The 15,372-nt window shown below is 55.9% G+C and overlaps 1 protein-coding gene across 6 annotated transcripts in view; it reads left to right on the top strand.

The window, feature by feature from the left end:
* The window catches only part of ARHGEF18 (Rho/Rac guanine nucleotide exchange factor 18), an 84,965-nt gene extending 70,830 nt beyond the window's left edge, over nucleotides 1–14,135 (top strand). For 5 of the 6 annotated variants that reach the window (XM_074337756.2, XM_074337758.2, XM_074337755.2 and 2 more), the window contains 12 exons: nucleotides 1,436–1,512; nucleotides 3,511–3,689; nucleotides 4,591–4,682; nucleotides 6,524–6,706; nucleotides 7,993–8,130; nucleotides 8,466–8,590; nucleotides 9,200–9,256; nucleotides 9,395–9,442; nucleotides 9,547–10,017; nucleotides 10,377–10,710; nucleotides 11,633–11,758; nucleotides 11,836–14,135. In XM_074337756.2, coding sequence (XP_074193857.2) covers nucleotides 1,436–1,512; nucleotides 3,511–3,689; nucleotides 4,591–4,682; nucleotides 6,524–6,706; nucleotides 7,993–8,130; nucleotides 8,466–8,590; nucleotides 9,200–9,256; nucleotides 9,395–9,442; nucleotides 9,547–10,017; nucleotides 10,377–10,710; nucleotides 11,633–11,758; nucleotides 11,836–11,990 — 1,985 coding nt within the window. In that variant the 3' untranslated portion in view covers nucleotides 11,991–14,135. Of the gene's footprint in view, nucleotides 1–1,435; nucleotides 1,513–3,510; nucleotides 3,690–4,590; nucleotides 4,683–6,523; nucleotides 6,707–7,992; nucleotides 8,131–8,465; nucleotides 8,591–9,199; nucleotides 9,257–9,394; nucleotides 9,443–9,546; nucleotides 10,018–10,376; nucleotides 10,711–11,505; nucleotides 11,759–11,835 lie in introns of those variants that run through there. The other variant, XM_074337759.2, reaches the window with a different exon arrangement.
* Nucleotides 14,136–15,372: the final 1,237 nt, after the last annotated feature.

Below are 15,372 nucleotides of genomic sequence, written 5' to 3'. Positions count from 1 at the left end.
AGCAGAATTCCATAGCACCGTGAGGCCCCAGGTTTCCCACCCGGCCGTGCGGGGCGCGCCTGCAGTGGGCCCAACCACTGACGGCCTAGTGTGGGTAGAACACGCCACCCGGACTGGACTGCCGACCTCAGTGTCACCGAGCATCTCAGTCACTGCTCGGCGTGTGCTCCGGTCCTGGCTTCCAGAATCCGTGGTGCAGTCCAGACCAGCGAGCACTCGGGACTCATCCCCAAGTCTCCTGTCCATTTCATGTGCCTCAGAAACACACTGAGCTGTCCACTGGCAGCGGCATCTTTAAAGGTCTTTAGGGAGTGGCCAGATCTTCAGTTGGCCGAACCGCAGAATGTGTTTGTTCATATATTGAGCGAGGTGCGTCCTGCAGATACAGTTCAGCACCACCTGTGTTCTAGGCCCCCAGGAGGGTGGTACGAGGCCAGTCAGCAGGCAGAGAGAGAGAGTAGTAAACAGAAAGATGGCGAAAAGCACAGTAAATGCTTTCAAGGAAGCCAGCAGGCTGCAGTGCAAGAGAATGACCGCAAGAGCGGGCATGTGGTTGAGACGGGGTCGGAGGCAGCTCCCAAGAAGGCAGTGTTCATGCTTCCCACCACATGAGCTCCTGGTGGAGATGCAATTCAGGATGTGCATCCAAGTGCAAAAGCTCTGCCATGCGGGTGGCCGTGAGATGTTCCTACAAGGACAAGGCATGCAGTCTGCTGCCACCAGGAAGCTCGGGCATGAGGAGGCAAGAGTGTGGCCCTCTGGTAGGAGGCAGGAGGTGAGCGTCCAGCGGCTCAGGTCCCAGGTGACCTGGGGGTAGGAAGAACGGAGCAGGGATGGGTTCTCATTTGAGAAATCACAGTGAGAGAGTCTCAAAGACAGACCCCAGGGGCACTGCTACACCAGGGGAACGTCAGAGCACAGTGGCCTGGCAGCAGAGCAGGAGGTGTTGAGGGACCACCAAGAGGACACTAGTACCCTGTTTCCCAAAAAATAAGACCTAGCCAGACAATCATCTCTAATGCGTCTTTTGGAGCAAAAATTAATATAAGACCCATTATTGTATTGTATTATATTATATTATATTATATTATATTATATTATATTATATTACACCTGGTCTTATATTAAAATAAGACCAGGTCTTATATTAATTTTTGCTCTAAAAGACGCATTAGAGCTGATGGTCAGGCTAGGTCTTATTTTCGGGGAAACACGGTAGTTGGTATGAGGTGTTGAAACCTGGGGAGGTGGTGGGGAGGTGGGAGGCGAAAAGAAGCATTCAGGCTCATGCAGAAGCATCAAGGCGCCGGGCTGAGAGTGACCGGGGCTCCTTCCTGTGGTGCTGATGGCCCCTAGGGCTCTGTCTGCCCAGCTGCCCAGCAGGGCCTACGTAGCCATGTCACCCCACACCTTTCTTCCTGTGCTCTCTCCTTAGACGTCCTTGCCGTCTTGTTGACCGATGTGCTCTTGCTGCTCCAAGAAAAGGATCAGAAATATGTCTTTGCTTCTGTGGTATGTGTCCCCCTATTCATGGAAGGGCTGCTGTAAAGCTGCCTGCGCAGAAGGCAGCTGGGTGGAGGGGGCGGCCGGGGGCGCTACCTTGACGACAAGACGAGAACAGTACAGAGCAAGGCGGCTAGAAAAGCTCATCTGGGTGACGTACAGCTGTGCTTTGTTGTCCTGGGTCCTCCCAAGGGCCAGAAGGTTCCAACAAGGCAGCAGCAGAATAACCTGAGCACGGAAGCAGCAGAATTTTGCTGTCTAGTTGCCTGACGAGGCTTCAGGGGCACGTTCCAGTGTCCGCCTCCCTCTGCATTTCTGTGGCTCTTTCTGTCACAAGCACTCAGGTTCTCCCAGGCCTCAGCATCGTGGGCAGAAGAGCCCTTCCATGCCTCCCAGGGACTTACTGGCTCGTCACTAAGGACACGAGCTCAGGCAGCCGCTGTCCTGCATCCCTGTGTGCTGTCACCATGTTGACCCCACAGCATGCTGGTCCCAGAATGCCTGCCGTGAGCGCTGATGGACTTGAAGTCAAGCTGGGATGCCATTCATCCCTCCTGGCTTGTGTCCACCAGGGATGTGGCTTTCTACCTACTCGCCTAGGTGACCCCGGTCCTTTAGCGTCTAACAGTGCAGACCTCACTGCAGGGGAAGGATGTCAGGCCCCCCCACCATGGGCACGCAGTGCTGCGGGACTCAAAGAACTGGTTTGCCTCCAGCTTCATCTGGCAATGAAGGTGGCCTCTGACTTAACTAGGGACCATGTACCTTCCCCAGACATTTTAGACCTTCTCAAGGTTTCCCAGCACCACAGACAGGATCCGGCTGCTTCACCAAACCATTGTCTCACCTTGACTCCACCTCACCTGTGTGATGGGACGCGATAAGCTGCTGGGCCATCTGCACCCTGTGTCCCCACACAGTTGTCCTTCTGTGCATGTCTGTGTCCTAATCGCCTCTTCTTATAGGGACACTAGTTGTGTTGGATCAGGGCCATCCTAATGACCTCGTTTTGCCTTAATCACCTCTGTAAAGGCCGTCTCTCCAAATAGTCACATTCTGAGGTCCTGGGAGTTAGGGCTTCAACACAGGAATTTGGGGGGACATAATTCAGCCCGTAATAACCAGTTAAAAATATGCATTTTACTGGTTCATCTGGAGCATATCTCACGTGGGACATACAGACTAATACTGATTGGCCCTGGGTGTTTGGGCAGTGTCAGGAGGAAGAGGTGTTTGTTGTTATATATGATCTACTCTTGTTTCTGTGGAGTTTTTTGTTTGTTTGTTTGTTTTAAAGATTTTATTGGGGAAGGGGAACAGGAATTTTTTGGGGAACAGTGTGTACTTCCAGGACTTTTCTTTTCCCAAGTCAAGTTGTTGTCCTTTCAATCTTAGTTGTGGAGGGTGCTGTTCAGCTTCAAGTTGTTGTCCTTTCAGTGTTAGTTGTGGAGGGCACAGCTCAGCTCCAGGTCCAGTTGGCGTTGCTAGTTGCCATTTCTAGTTGCAGGGGGCGCAGCCTACCATCCCTTGCGGGAGTCGAACCGGCAACCTTGTGGTTGAGAGGACGCACTCCAACCAACTGAGCCATCCAGGAGCTCAGCGGCAGCTCAGCTCAAGGTGCCGTGTTCAATCTTAGTTGCAGGAGGCGCTGCCCACCATCCCTTGTGGGACTCGAGGAATCGAACTGGCAACCTTGCGGTTGAGAGCCCACTGGCCCATGTGGGAATCGAACCGGCAGCCTTCGGAGTTAGGAGCACGGAGCTCTAACTGCCTGAGCCACCGGGCCGGCCCTCTCTTGAGTTTTGTACCATGTACATGCGTTACTGATTGTAAAACACATTTGTTTAAGCACATCAAACACACATGGAAAGGATACAAGGATGTCATGGCAATAGTATCTTGTTTCCTCAGATGGCAAAATATTTCTGCTTTGAATTGTTTGAAGATGAGTGGGGTGCCCTGCAGTAGGGTGAAAGGTGACCCTCCCGACCGTGTTCTGCCCTGCAGGACTCGAAGCGCCCCGTCATCTCGTTACAAAAGCTGATTGTGAGGGAAGTGGCCAACGAGGAGAAAGCCATGTTTCTGATCAGCGCCTCCCTACAAGGGCCTGAGATGTACGAGATTTACACCAGCTCCAAAGAGGAGAGGAACGCCTGGATGGCCCACATCCGAAGGGCAGTTGAGAGGTGAGCAGGGCTGTGTGCCTGTGTTCCCGCTACTGGCCGTTTGCCCTTGGCTTTGCTGGTTGGCATATTGGCGGTGACCTTGAAATGTCTGAAAGCACCAGAGGTCACAGGCAGACCAGAGACCCCTTTGCTTTTCCTCTCCCTCTTTCCACCTTGGTGCTTTGTCCATCCTTCATCTAAAGGGGACAGATGGCACCATTCCAGCTCCTTTTGACAACAGCTCCACCTATCAGATGCGAAAAACGCCCCGATGCCTCTGGCCAGGGGACATGGAGCCAGGCAGCTCTAACGTTCTGTATTGGTAGGACATTCCGCCTGACACACGGGCTGTCCCCATCCCCCCGAGTCTGGGGCCAGACCTGTTGGAGCAGGTCATGGCGTCCTGTCCTTCCTCCTTGGGCCAGGGGACCCCTCCGGACCCCAGCCCAGTGGCTCTGCATGATGCCTGGCTCCCTGTCCACCTGACAGGGAAAGGTGGCCTGGCCCCCACACCCAGCCAGCCTGCTGCTCCCTCTCTCTCTGCTTGGAAGCTTCCCGAAGACTTCAGCCAGCTTCAAGCTTCCTCCACCCTCAACTTCAGCTCTGTTGGGCTTGTAGCCTCCTGTGCCCAGCAGGTCCCAGGAAACAAGCTATCCACAGTCTCCTCCAAGTGGTGGCTAGGCATTTAAAACCTGTGGTTGGTTATATCCCAACACTGAGACTGGATAAATGCTAATGCTGTCTTTCTCTTCCCCCTCCTTTTCCTCCATTAACAAGCTAAATCCATCACAAAATCAGACACTCTTAGCAGCTGATTCTGCAGACATCTTTAGTGCCCACTGAGATGCCTCTCAGTGCCCCTGGCAGGGGCTAGCCAGCCCATGAGGCATTCTCACCCACCTGTTGTCCCCTGTCCCTGCAGCTGTCCAGACGAGGAGGAGGGGCCCTTCAGCGAGGCTGAAGAGGAAAGGAAGGTGATGGAGGCCCGCGCCGTGAGGCTGAGGGACTTCCAAGGTAAGGGCAAGTCAGTCCCAACCTCCATGCCCACAGACGTGTCCCCCAGGCCTTTTGCTGTGGGCTGACTTGTGTCCTGCAGCTCTGTGGGGCATTAGCAGCAAGGCTTTGTCATGAGGTAGTGGTCTTCTGGAAGGAGTGGTCTTCTGGTGGCACTCAGGGCCCCTGAGCCCCTTCTTAACACAAGCGCTTTGCCACACATGCTGCTCCCTTCCCCTGGTCCTTGTTCAGGGAGAAGCTCGATGTGGGTGTCCCAGGTCACATACCATCTCGGACAGGTCCCATGGGGCCTTGTAGGAGCACAGGACCCCCATAGCCGCCTACAGCCAGGCAGACCGAGACCAGCCCTGGCTTTGTGGCCAGGGACCTCAGCTTCACACCATACAGTTCACCCTTTTAACGGGTCCTATGCAATGGCTTTCATCCCACTATCACAACCACTACACAATCAATTTTAGACCACGTTCATCCCCCCAAAAAGAAACGCTGTCCCTATTAGCAGTCATTCCCCATTCCTTCCCCCCCACCGCCCCCCAGCTGCTGGTAACTTCTCGTCTACTGTCTGTCTCTAGGAATTTGGCTATTCTAGGGACCTTGTATAAGTGGAGTCATGAAGTATCTGTCCTTTTGCATCTGGCTTATTTCATTTAGCATGATATTGTCAAGGTTCATCCTCAGCAGCTGTCAGTTCCCTTCCTTTTTACAGCTGAATACTATTCCATTGTGTGGACGTAACGTATTGTGCTATCCATTCTCCTCCCAGTTGTAACAGCATCCTGTGCGATTTCAGTGAGTCATTGCCAAGAACAATTCCTAGGACTTTGTGGTCTCCATCAGCTTCCTCTTCCTTTTCACTAACTGCATTGTTTTAAGTTAGGTCACATTTAAGTAATAAATATGGGAAAATCAGGTAGTACATACTTTATTTCTCTTTGTGGGGAGATGCCCCTTTGAAGGTATTAATAAAAATGTCCAAAAGGAAGGGGGGACATCCCACTGGACCCTGGAAACGTAATCCTAACATAGTGTTCATTTCATCCCATTCTGACTCTTTCTTTCCTCCGAGCAGTAGTGAAATCTATGTCCTGCATGGATGCCACAGTGACATAGTAATGCCCGTTCATCACGCATTCCCAACAAGATTCTTAGAGAATTAGAAATACAAAAAATATTTTCTTTATCAAGATGTTCTTTCCCATCTTGGATCAAAGGCTGAACTCACCCTAACTTTGAACGTCTGGGACACTCCCATCAAAATCAGGAGCCAGGCAGGGCCACCCCCCTTTGCTTATTATCTTCATCCTAGAAGTTGCAGCCAGGGTAATATTGGGAGAAACAGAAGTAAGATGTGATTGAAGGCAGGCAACAGAACTATGTTTTGCATGTGACATGATTATTTGCCTACAAAATACAGTAGAATCAACTGGAAAATGATTGGAACTGGTAAGCGCACTTAATCATTTAGCTGAACGTGATGTAGCTCTACTAAACATCACCAGGGAGGAAGTATAATAAAATAAGTCGCAGTCATAGCAGCCAAAAAATTATAAAACCGAGAGACTTGTAACAAGGAGTTTGATCTAAATGCCTGAAGAAGGACTTTCAAGATTAGAAAACTACATATTACAAGGCTCTCAGTTTGTCCAAAACTCGTAAATCGGCCTGGTATGGTCTCACCACACCCCACTGTGTTTGATATTTACAATTGGGGAAAGCCATCAGAAGGCAGGGTCAGGCCCTCACCACTGCTTCTCAGCAAGGTTGGAGCAGCGGGGATCCCCAGCACCCTTGGGCTCAGGGGGAACGATCCCAAACAAGAGTGACACCACGTGGCTTTGCAGAGCGACTAAACCTGAAGGACCAGCAGATAGCCCAGAGCCTCAGCGAGAAGCAGCTCATCTACCTGGAGATGGCCGAGATGAGCGGGCCGGAAGACTTGGCTCAACCTCGACTCCTGTTCCGAGGAGGAGAGCCCTCAGAGAACCTGCAGGGGGAGCTGATCCTCAAGTTGGCCATGACTGAGAGTAAGTAGCCGGGCCCTGGGGCCCCATGGGGCGCTGCCCCCCTCCCGAGCCACAGTCCTGCCTGGGTGGCTTTGTCAAGGGGCCCTAGGCCGGGCACACAACCCAGTGTTGCGAACTCGCCACCCTGTCCAGGCCACGCTTCTATCTGGGTGGGCAGCTGGAGGCCTGGAGCAGTGCTGGCTCCTCTCTAGCACCTACTAGAGCCAGAAGGTCCTTAGACAGGACCTGGTGCAAGCCCCTCGTTGCAGACTTAAACCACCTTCTCTCACATTCACCAAATACTTCCCCTTCTTGACACATGTGAGGCACCACACTGGGACCCTGGGATCTGGAGTCGACCGAGACGGGTTCCCCACGTTCAAGACGTTACTCTCCTTTCTAAGAAGTGGGTCACTGATGACATATCCAGAAATATGCACATGGACACAGTTAGTGGGTCGTTGCAGAGGACTCCTGGACCCAGAGCTACCCTGGGCCTGAACCCCGCATGTAGTGGGAAGATGCACCAGCAACCATGGGAGGGCACTGGCCAGTAGATGGCCTGCGCCCCGAGTGTACGCCCTGCCCCCCCCAGTGTACGCCCTGCTCCCCCAGTGTACGCCCTGCCCATGCCGGCTTCACCACGCAGTCAGCGTCCCTGGCAGCTTCCATGCAGCTGCTGCCCCCCGTGCTCACCAGGGCACATGGCAGGCCAGGCAGCCAGTGTGCATTCAGTCTGGGAGGACGGCGGCACCCCTCTTTCAACAGCAAACCAGACAGACACAGCCCTGCCTTCAGAGGGAAGGGAACCGAGCAGAGGGATCCCATGTGGACTCTGCCCCTGCTTCCCCAGGAACAGCGACGTTCTCCTTCCTCCTGCGTCTCCAGTGGACATTGGCCCCTTGGCCCCAAGAGGCCCTCTCATGTCCTGTGCCTCAGCTTGGAATGTTCTTCCTACCTCCTGTCCTGGCCAAAGCCTGTCTGTCCTAGAGTGCTTTGTGTGACCAGCCCTGTACCCAAGGCCACTGACATTCTGTATGACTCGTCACATAAGCAGTAGCCACGCCGAGTTCCCTAACAGGCCCAGGCTGCCCATCCACAGGCTGCCCCAAGGGCTGGCCTCCTGCAGACACAGATTGGCCCATCCTGGTTGCAGTACCTGTGCAGGCAGGGCACAGAATCACCCACATCAGGCGATTAGGACAGGGTGACCAACACCCCACAGACCTCTGCCTTGGGCCCTGCAGCACTCTGACGCCAACAGCATGGCTCCTGGGTAACTGGGTCCCTCCTGCGTCCTTTCACAGTCGAGGACATCCAGAGCCTGATCTGTAGGCGGCTGGGCAGCTCCAACAGCCTGGCGGAAGACAGTAGCGGCTCCGGGAGCCTGCGCCGGAGGGCAGGGACCATTGGGGGCTACGACAGCGCCAGTGGTCCTGGCAAGAGTGAGTGGTGCTCCCCCCATGCCCAGGCTGGGGCTTCTAGGGCCCTTGGGAAGGTCAGCAGCCAGAGGTTCAGTTTCTTCAGATGTTTCCCTCACACCGCGTCCTTGGCAAAGCCAGACATTTGCTGTTTGGCATCTCTGTTACTGCTTCCCCTTAACAACCTCCCTCATGGTCAGGGTTCTGGAACCTTCTGCTTACCTCCACCACAAATGCCACCATTTCAGCACAGGGCTGAGGGCTGCAACCCAGCCGTGATTTCCTACCTGGGAGGGGTGGGGCGTCTAGACCCCCTGAGGATCCCCAGCATTCTCACATGCCTGGCTTGGGGTTTTCAGGTGGCAGTTTTAAGAAGAAGGTGTGTAGCAGTGACCCCGGCCCCCGAGACGGGCAAGACCCTGCAGGCAGCACAGACGGGAAGCTCAGCGACGCCCCAGGGGCTTCCGAGGAAGCACCACAGACGGTACGCTGCTTCCTCAGGACGGCCCTGCGCTGAGTAGAATCCACCCAACTCCTCTTAATTATCGTTAACAAGTGTGAGCAGCCTGTGTTGGTCCTCTAGTCTTTCCTTATGGCAAATGGTGACAAGTGCCATTCATCTCATTGGTGAATAGTAATATCTCAGCCCAGGTTAATATGCATGCAGGTAAACCTCCATGCTTCTTGCTGACCCCGGGAATGGAGGGAGGCCGGGGACGGGAGGGGCTCAGGACAGTAGCCATGATCTCCTCAACAGGTGAGAAACACTGCAGGGGCCACAAGCTTTCAGTGTCCTCCTCACTCCCACAGATGCCAAAGTCATGCTGGCTGCTTCCTCCCCTTCAATTCAGAAGGTCCACTCCTGCCGAGCGTCGGGCTCAGAGCAGGGCCAGGTGGTGGGCTTGGAGTCAGGCGGCAGCCCTCCCACCACCTGGGGCCACCCTGCGCCCTCATTTTTCAGACACCAAGACTCACCCACGTCAGATGATCAGAAAGTGCCTGTCCCATGCTAAGGGAGTGTCTTGTCAATAAATGGATCTGACTCAAGTTGGATTGGTCCTTAAAAATTCTGCTTTGACACATGTCTCCACAGGTGGAGGCACTGGGCCCTGAGTCTGGCCCCCGTCTGCCCACTGTCCTGGAGTCCGAGGTAGGCTCTGCGCTTGTCCATCTCTTCGGGGACTGACATGCACACCCAGTAGGGCTTCAGACTGAGAACCAGCGTGTGTATCTCTCTCTCTCTCTCTCTCTCTCTCTCCCTCCCTCCCCCACCCCCCACCTCCCTCAGCTTATCCAGCGGATCCAGACGCTATCCCAGCTGCTCCTTAGCCTCCAGGTACAGGGTCTGGGGGTGGGGGTGACAAGCTGCACTGCCCTTTCCCTGACTGGGGTTGGGGTCTAGGGGAGGGTGTGCCCGCTCACCAGTACCCTCCCCCCCAGGCGGTCATCGCCCAGCAGGATAGCTACGTGGAGATGCAGAGGGCCACTATCCAGGAGCGGGAGAAGCAGTTCCGGCTGCAGTCGACGCGCGGGAACCTGCTGCTGGAGCAGGAGAGGCAGCGAAACTTTGAGAAGCAGCGGGAGGAGCTGGCGGGCGTGCAGAAGATGCAGAGCCAGCTGCGGCTGGAGCAGCAGCGCTGGGAGCGCGAGCGGGAGCGCCAGCGGCAGGAGCTGGACCTGGCGTCGGCACGGCTGCAGCAGCGCGAGAGCGAGGTTGCGCAGCTGCAGGAGCAGCAGAGCCAGGAGCGGGCCGAGCTGGACCAGCAGCGCGAGGCCTACCAACATGACCTGGAGCGCCTGCGTGAGGCCCAGCGCGCCGTGGAGCGCGAACGCGAGCGGCTGGAGCTGCAGCGCCGGCTCAAGAAGCAGAACACGGCGCCCAGTGCACTGCCGCCGGAACCACCAGCGGAGGTGCGCACGAGGAGTGTGGCCTGTGGGTGTACAAGCGTGTTGGTGGAAGAGGGAATGTGCGTGTATATATGTATACAAGTATGAGTTGTGCGAGCGCACACAAGTGTGTGTATGATAACCGTGTGTGTGCACGTGAGCGTGCCAGCACTGTGGTGTATTTTGGGGATAGGCCATGAATGGCAGCTCCGTGGGGCCCAGCACTGGGCGTGCCCCTAGGTCACACCCTCCCAGCTAGGACACTGAGGGGCCCTGGCCCAGGAGCTGGGTGGGTTGTGCTGAGCAGAGTGGCTTCTCGTGGGCCCCAGGGAGGGCTTCCAAGAGGAACCAGCAGTGGGATGTGTCCTCTGTCACTCTTTCAGGCCCAGCCCCCAAACCAGCCCCCCAGCTTTAACGGGGAAGGGCTGGAAGGCCCCACAGCCATGGTCAAAGTTCCAGGGCCCCGGGTAAGCGTGCTGCTGTCTGGCACTGGACCTGAGTTTCCCGAGCGCTCCGAGGTGGCTCGTCGGGACAGCGCCCCGGCTGACAGCCGACCGGCTAAGAGCGACGTGCCTATCCAGCTGCTCAGCGCCACCAACCAGATCCAGAGACAGACAGCCGTGCAACAGCAGATCCCCACCAAGCTGGCCGCCTCCACCAAGGGCAGCAAGGACAAGGGCGGCAAGAGCAGGGGCTCCCAGCGCAGCGAGAGTTCAGGTGAATCCTGCACTTGGGGGCAGGGCAGGGGTACGGCAGGCCAAGCCGTCATCAGGAATGAGTGATCTCCGGGAGGTGGGTGATGTCTGGTGCCTGCCAGGCCCTTTGACCTGGACTGGGAGGTCCCATTGTGGGCCATTTTGTGACACCAGAGCGGCTCCTTGTGGGCAAATAAAAACAGGACCCCAGGGTCATCCTCTGACAGGGGCGCCGGGAGGAAACTAGAAAGTAGAGCTGGCAATGAGGCTGAGGCTGCCACCAGCCCCGCCATGTGGAGGTCTTTCGTCTCAAGAAACAAAACTGACATGACAAACCCCAGGTCCTTTTCCCACCTTGGTTCTCAAACTGAAAATGGGACAAGGGAGCATCTGGGCTATTCAGAAAAAAGGGAATGTGGAGACTCTTAGAGAGGTGGTCACCAGAAGCAAGAAGTCAGAGAACCCCAGTCACTGAGGGACAGCATGGGGACTGACGCTAATGCTCCCCACCCAAGCTCCACCTCATGTCAATCCAGGGGCCAAGGGCTCTACCCAGTGTCCTCCTTCCACAGGGGGGACCCTAGGCCCTTGCCCCAGGGCACCCTGTAGTAGAGAAAGCCCAGGGGCTCCCTTGGGTGCTGTGAGCAAGCAAGTGCTGGTGGGGGAGCCCTCCCAAGGACGTTCCCGGGAAGCACGACCTATATCCCAGGACCACTGGGTCCAGAGGTTGAAATTACTCCAGGGCCCCTCTAGGGACAGTTGGGGGCTATTCTCCTAGGTTTTGTGTCACTGTACTTGGGGCTTACTGTCTGAGCAGGACCTGTCCCTGGGCACCAGCGCAGTGGGAAGTGCTGAGCAATGGGGGGAAGACCCCAGCCGAGGTAAGGGGCCCCGTGTGTGCCTGCAGCAAAGCCAAGCGCCTCAGGCTGCACCCTCCCTTTCAGCCTCGTTCGACCTGAAGCAGCAGCTCCTTCTCAGCAAGTTCATGGGCAAGGATGAGAGCACCTCTCGGAATCGCTGCTCGCTGAGTCCCAGCCAGCTCAGCAGCCACAGCTCCGTGCCCCCCGCAGGTGAGCCCGGCTGCCAGGGCAGGGGGACCACCCTCAGTGCCCGGTGGCTGCTGACACCCCACACCCTTCTCTTCCAGACCCCTCCTGCCAAGCCCCGAGCCCAGCCCCAGCTGATGTGTCCCCCGAGTGCTTCCCCCTCAAGGCCGGTGGGGCATCCTTCCCACCCATGCCAGCGCACCCCACACCACTCAACAAGGAAGAAGCCAGCAAGGAAGATGTCATCTTCTTCTAGGGGGTGTGGCTCGAGGTGCAGACCCTTCCCTGTCCTGTACACCCTCTGTGCTCTCTGGGGAACCACCCAGCTGTCCCTTTTCCCTGCCCAGCAAACCACCACGATGACTGCCTGGCCGGGGTTGGGGTCGGGGTCAGGGTCAGGGTCAGGGCTGACCTGTCGTCTCTAGGCTCTTCCTATAGGATCTGCAGTGGTGCCTGGGTAACTTTCTAAACCTCTTTTATATATATATATATATATATATATATATACACATATATATATATATATATGTATATATATATGTATATATGTATACATACATATATACACACATGTACACACACACACACACACACACACACAGGAACATTTTTAATCGAAAGTTCAACCAGAGCTAACCCAAGGAGCTGATTTAAATCGTAGCACCCCTTTGGGTAGGGAGAGGTCAACCCCACAGCATTCTTCCAAGGTAGAGACAAATGGTGGTTCCACATGGAGCCTGATGACAGGCCAGACCCCAGTCTGAAAAGGAGGTGCTGGCACCAGAGCGGGCTCCACAGCCACTAGGAGATGCTGGAGCTCTAGAGCCTGTCATTAGGGCACAGAAAAGGCCGGGTGGTGTCGGTGTCAGCTGTCTGTCTGCAGAATCAGCAGAGATCCACGTGGTTCATGATGAACCTCAAAGCCAGGGTGTGGGCTCAGACAAGGGCAGCACACAGCCTGCCTGGGGACAGAGCAGCTGGAGAACATGGCCGATGGCACTCTGGGTGGGTTCTGGACGGTCAGGGCTGCTCTTGAAAGGGTCTGACTGACTCATTTGAATTTGGCGGAGGTTTTTAAAACCTGCTGCTGACCAACTCGGTGCTTTCCCAAGGCGCCTTACCGAGTGGGTGTGGCTCTCCCAGCGCTCAGCTGGCCAGAGAGCTCAGCCAGGGCCAGTGCACACCCAGAGGTCCCAGCCCCAGGCAGAGGGTCCTCAGTCCCCGTGAGATGGGTCAGTTGTCCCGGGGAAGCCTTCCCGTGCAGATGCTGGTATGAGGAGCAGAGCAGTGGGGCTGCCAGGTCCAGGCTGCTGATGGTGAAACACTGGAGGGATCACACATGGCCTAGAGACCTCAAATGGACAGGTGGCCACCTCACAGGCGCCTCGTATCGAGTCAGCTGTTGTAGCTGTCAGTTTTCCCCTAGAGGAGGGCAAGGGTCGCCAGGCTATAAATGTTGTGGATGGTGTCACATGTCCAGGGGTGGCGATTGGGTCAGATCTGAGTTCCAGCTCTGGCCAAACTCAAGCTTGGGTGCTGGGGTGGAAAAGGGGGAACATTGCCCCCTTTTCCTACACCCCGGTTCCGCACACTGGACCCAGAGCCCAGCACCTCCTGAAGCGTTGGCAAGAGGATTGGGTCTTGGGCTGCCCAGGAGTGGGGCATCAGTGTCAAGGCGACACAGCCAGTCAGTGACAAGGAACTGAAAACGGCAATTCACAGCCCCTGCAGAGCAGTGAAAGACATGGCATCCTCACCCTTGTCCCCCAGACTCCCTCCCAGGCCCTCCCCACACCCCCGCGGGGCCTGCAGTGTCAGCGAGGAGCAGGAGAAGCTTCCTGGCCCCGTGACACATCAGCGCTCATCTATGCCATGTCTAATCAGTGTTTTGTGTTTTGGTACTGAGACAAATCAGCACTTTAGAAAAGTCAACTTAACATTCCCGTCCTATTGTGAAGAGAACATTCCTGGGCCCTCTGTGCTGGATGAGTCGAGGCCGCGCTCCCCTGTCCATGGGCTCTGCTTGCACCCTCCAAGATGCCACAATTCCTCGGATGATGAGTCCAAAGGATTTCCTCTTGGCCATGTGGTGGGAACCAGCACTTCACCTCGCGGCTGAGGGGTCTCCAGTCGTGCCACGCAGCAAGGCAGGCCATCGGCACATCTTCTCTGGCCAGTGCCCTGAGGTCACGCCTGGGTACCAATTCTATTTGTAAAGTTAGTGGCCAAGCCAATGTTCTTATTCCTGTGGGATTGTGCACGTTTTCGTAAATCGTGACTGTGATCTTCATCCACCTGACGATGATTCTTACAATGATTGCAGCATTTCCTCATGCGAGATATTTCAGAACCACCTTAGAACTTAAGACCTGATTCTAGCAATAAAAGTGTCTTAAGATGAGCCGACAGGAGTGGCTGTTCTTTGGGGCTTTGTTGTAGGAACTAACCAAACATCACTGCTATAATGGTGGAGGCTCCCTAAGGGGGCTCACCTCACTAGGCAGGACCCCCCCTCAGAGTCTCTGCTGCAATAGGAACTTGGGAAGGCCTGGACGTCAAGTGCAAGGCCTACCTGAAAACCAGGCTGTGACGTCCCAGCCTTCCCCGTGGGCCCAGGATACCATAGGAGCCCCTTCCACTGCTGTTACCTCCTGCTGGGTGAGAGTGACACCACAGCACTCCTGCCCTGCGGCTGAAATGGGGAGTGCAGGGATGCGGGCACACCTCCTAGGCAAGTGATGTGGCCTCAAGTCCAGCTGGAATCAGCTGCCTGTACCCCAGGCCTGTTGTGAATGGTGTGATGAGCCAGGAGAGCGCACAGAGGAGCCTGGCGCCTTAGCCTGCTCTGGTTCCCTCTGGGAAAGCCCCAGACAATAATGGGGAATGCCACCAAGTCCTGCTCTGCTGGGTCCCCTCCAATTTAGGCCTGTCCCTGTGGTCCTAGGATGTCAGCCCCCTGCTCCCTGAGCGGACCAAGTTTGCAGTAGATGTGCTCCCTGCATCCTGCCAGCCCAGGAAGGGTGGTGGGCAGGGGGTGTGGCCACCTTGTAGGTGGGGTTGTCTGCACTGCCCAGCAGTGGGTCTGGGCAGCGGTGGCCCCAGCACTACCTCAGTGCCAGCCCTGACTGCCCAGGAGCTGCAGCCGGAACCCTGGCAGCTGGCTCTGCTCAGGCCCACAGGGATACCAGCCTTTTGGGATAACTGTGACCTGATGTGTCACATATTCCAGTGTTCACGTGAGTTCCCCACAGACACTGCGTGCCATACAGGTATTCACTCTGAGTCTCTAGACAGGTAGGCAGGTGCTGCTCTGACCCCTGCCCTAATTTCACTGGTTCCTCGGGTGCTGGGAAGGGCACCCCTCTTTACAAGAGGGATGGGGAGACTGACCTAGCCTGGCGTCCCACCCCTAATCCAGAGGCACTTCGGCCAAGGGCAGGGTGGGGGTCTCTTCTGCACCCTATGTTGCTCCGAGCAGCCCTCCATCCCAGCCATTCCCAGACACCTAGCTTCCCTGCAAAAACAAGCTGTGGTTGAAATCACATGAGGTTTCAGGGACTGCAAACACCTGGCATCCCAGTACGTGGGGACATAAGGCAGAGCCTGATTCCCTCCACTTTGCCGCTGGGACTCGGCAG

Source organism: Rhinolophus sinicus, chromosome 15 (assembly GCF_057876585.1).
Source record: "Rhinolophus sinicus isolate RSI-liver-muscle chromosome 15, RSI-T2T, whole genome shotgun sequence".
Taxonomy (NCBI): domain Eukaryota; kingdom Metazoa; phylum Chordata; class Mammalia; order Chiroptera; family Rhinolophidae; genus Rhinolophus; species Rhinolophus sinicus.
The sequence above is the reverse complement of the archived record's forward strand: the minus strand, read 5'-3'. Positions and strand labels throughout refer to the sequence as shown.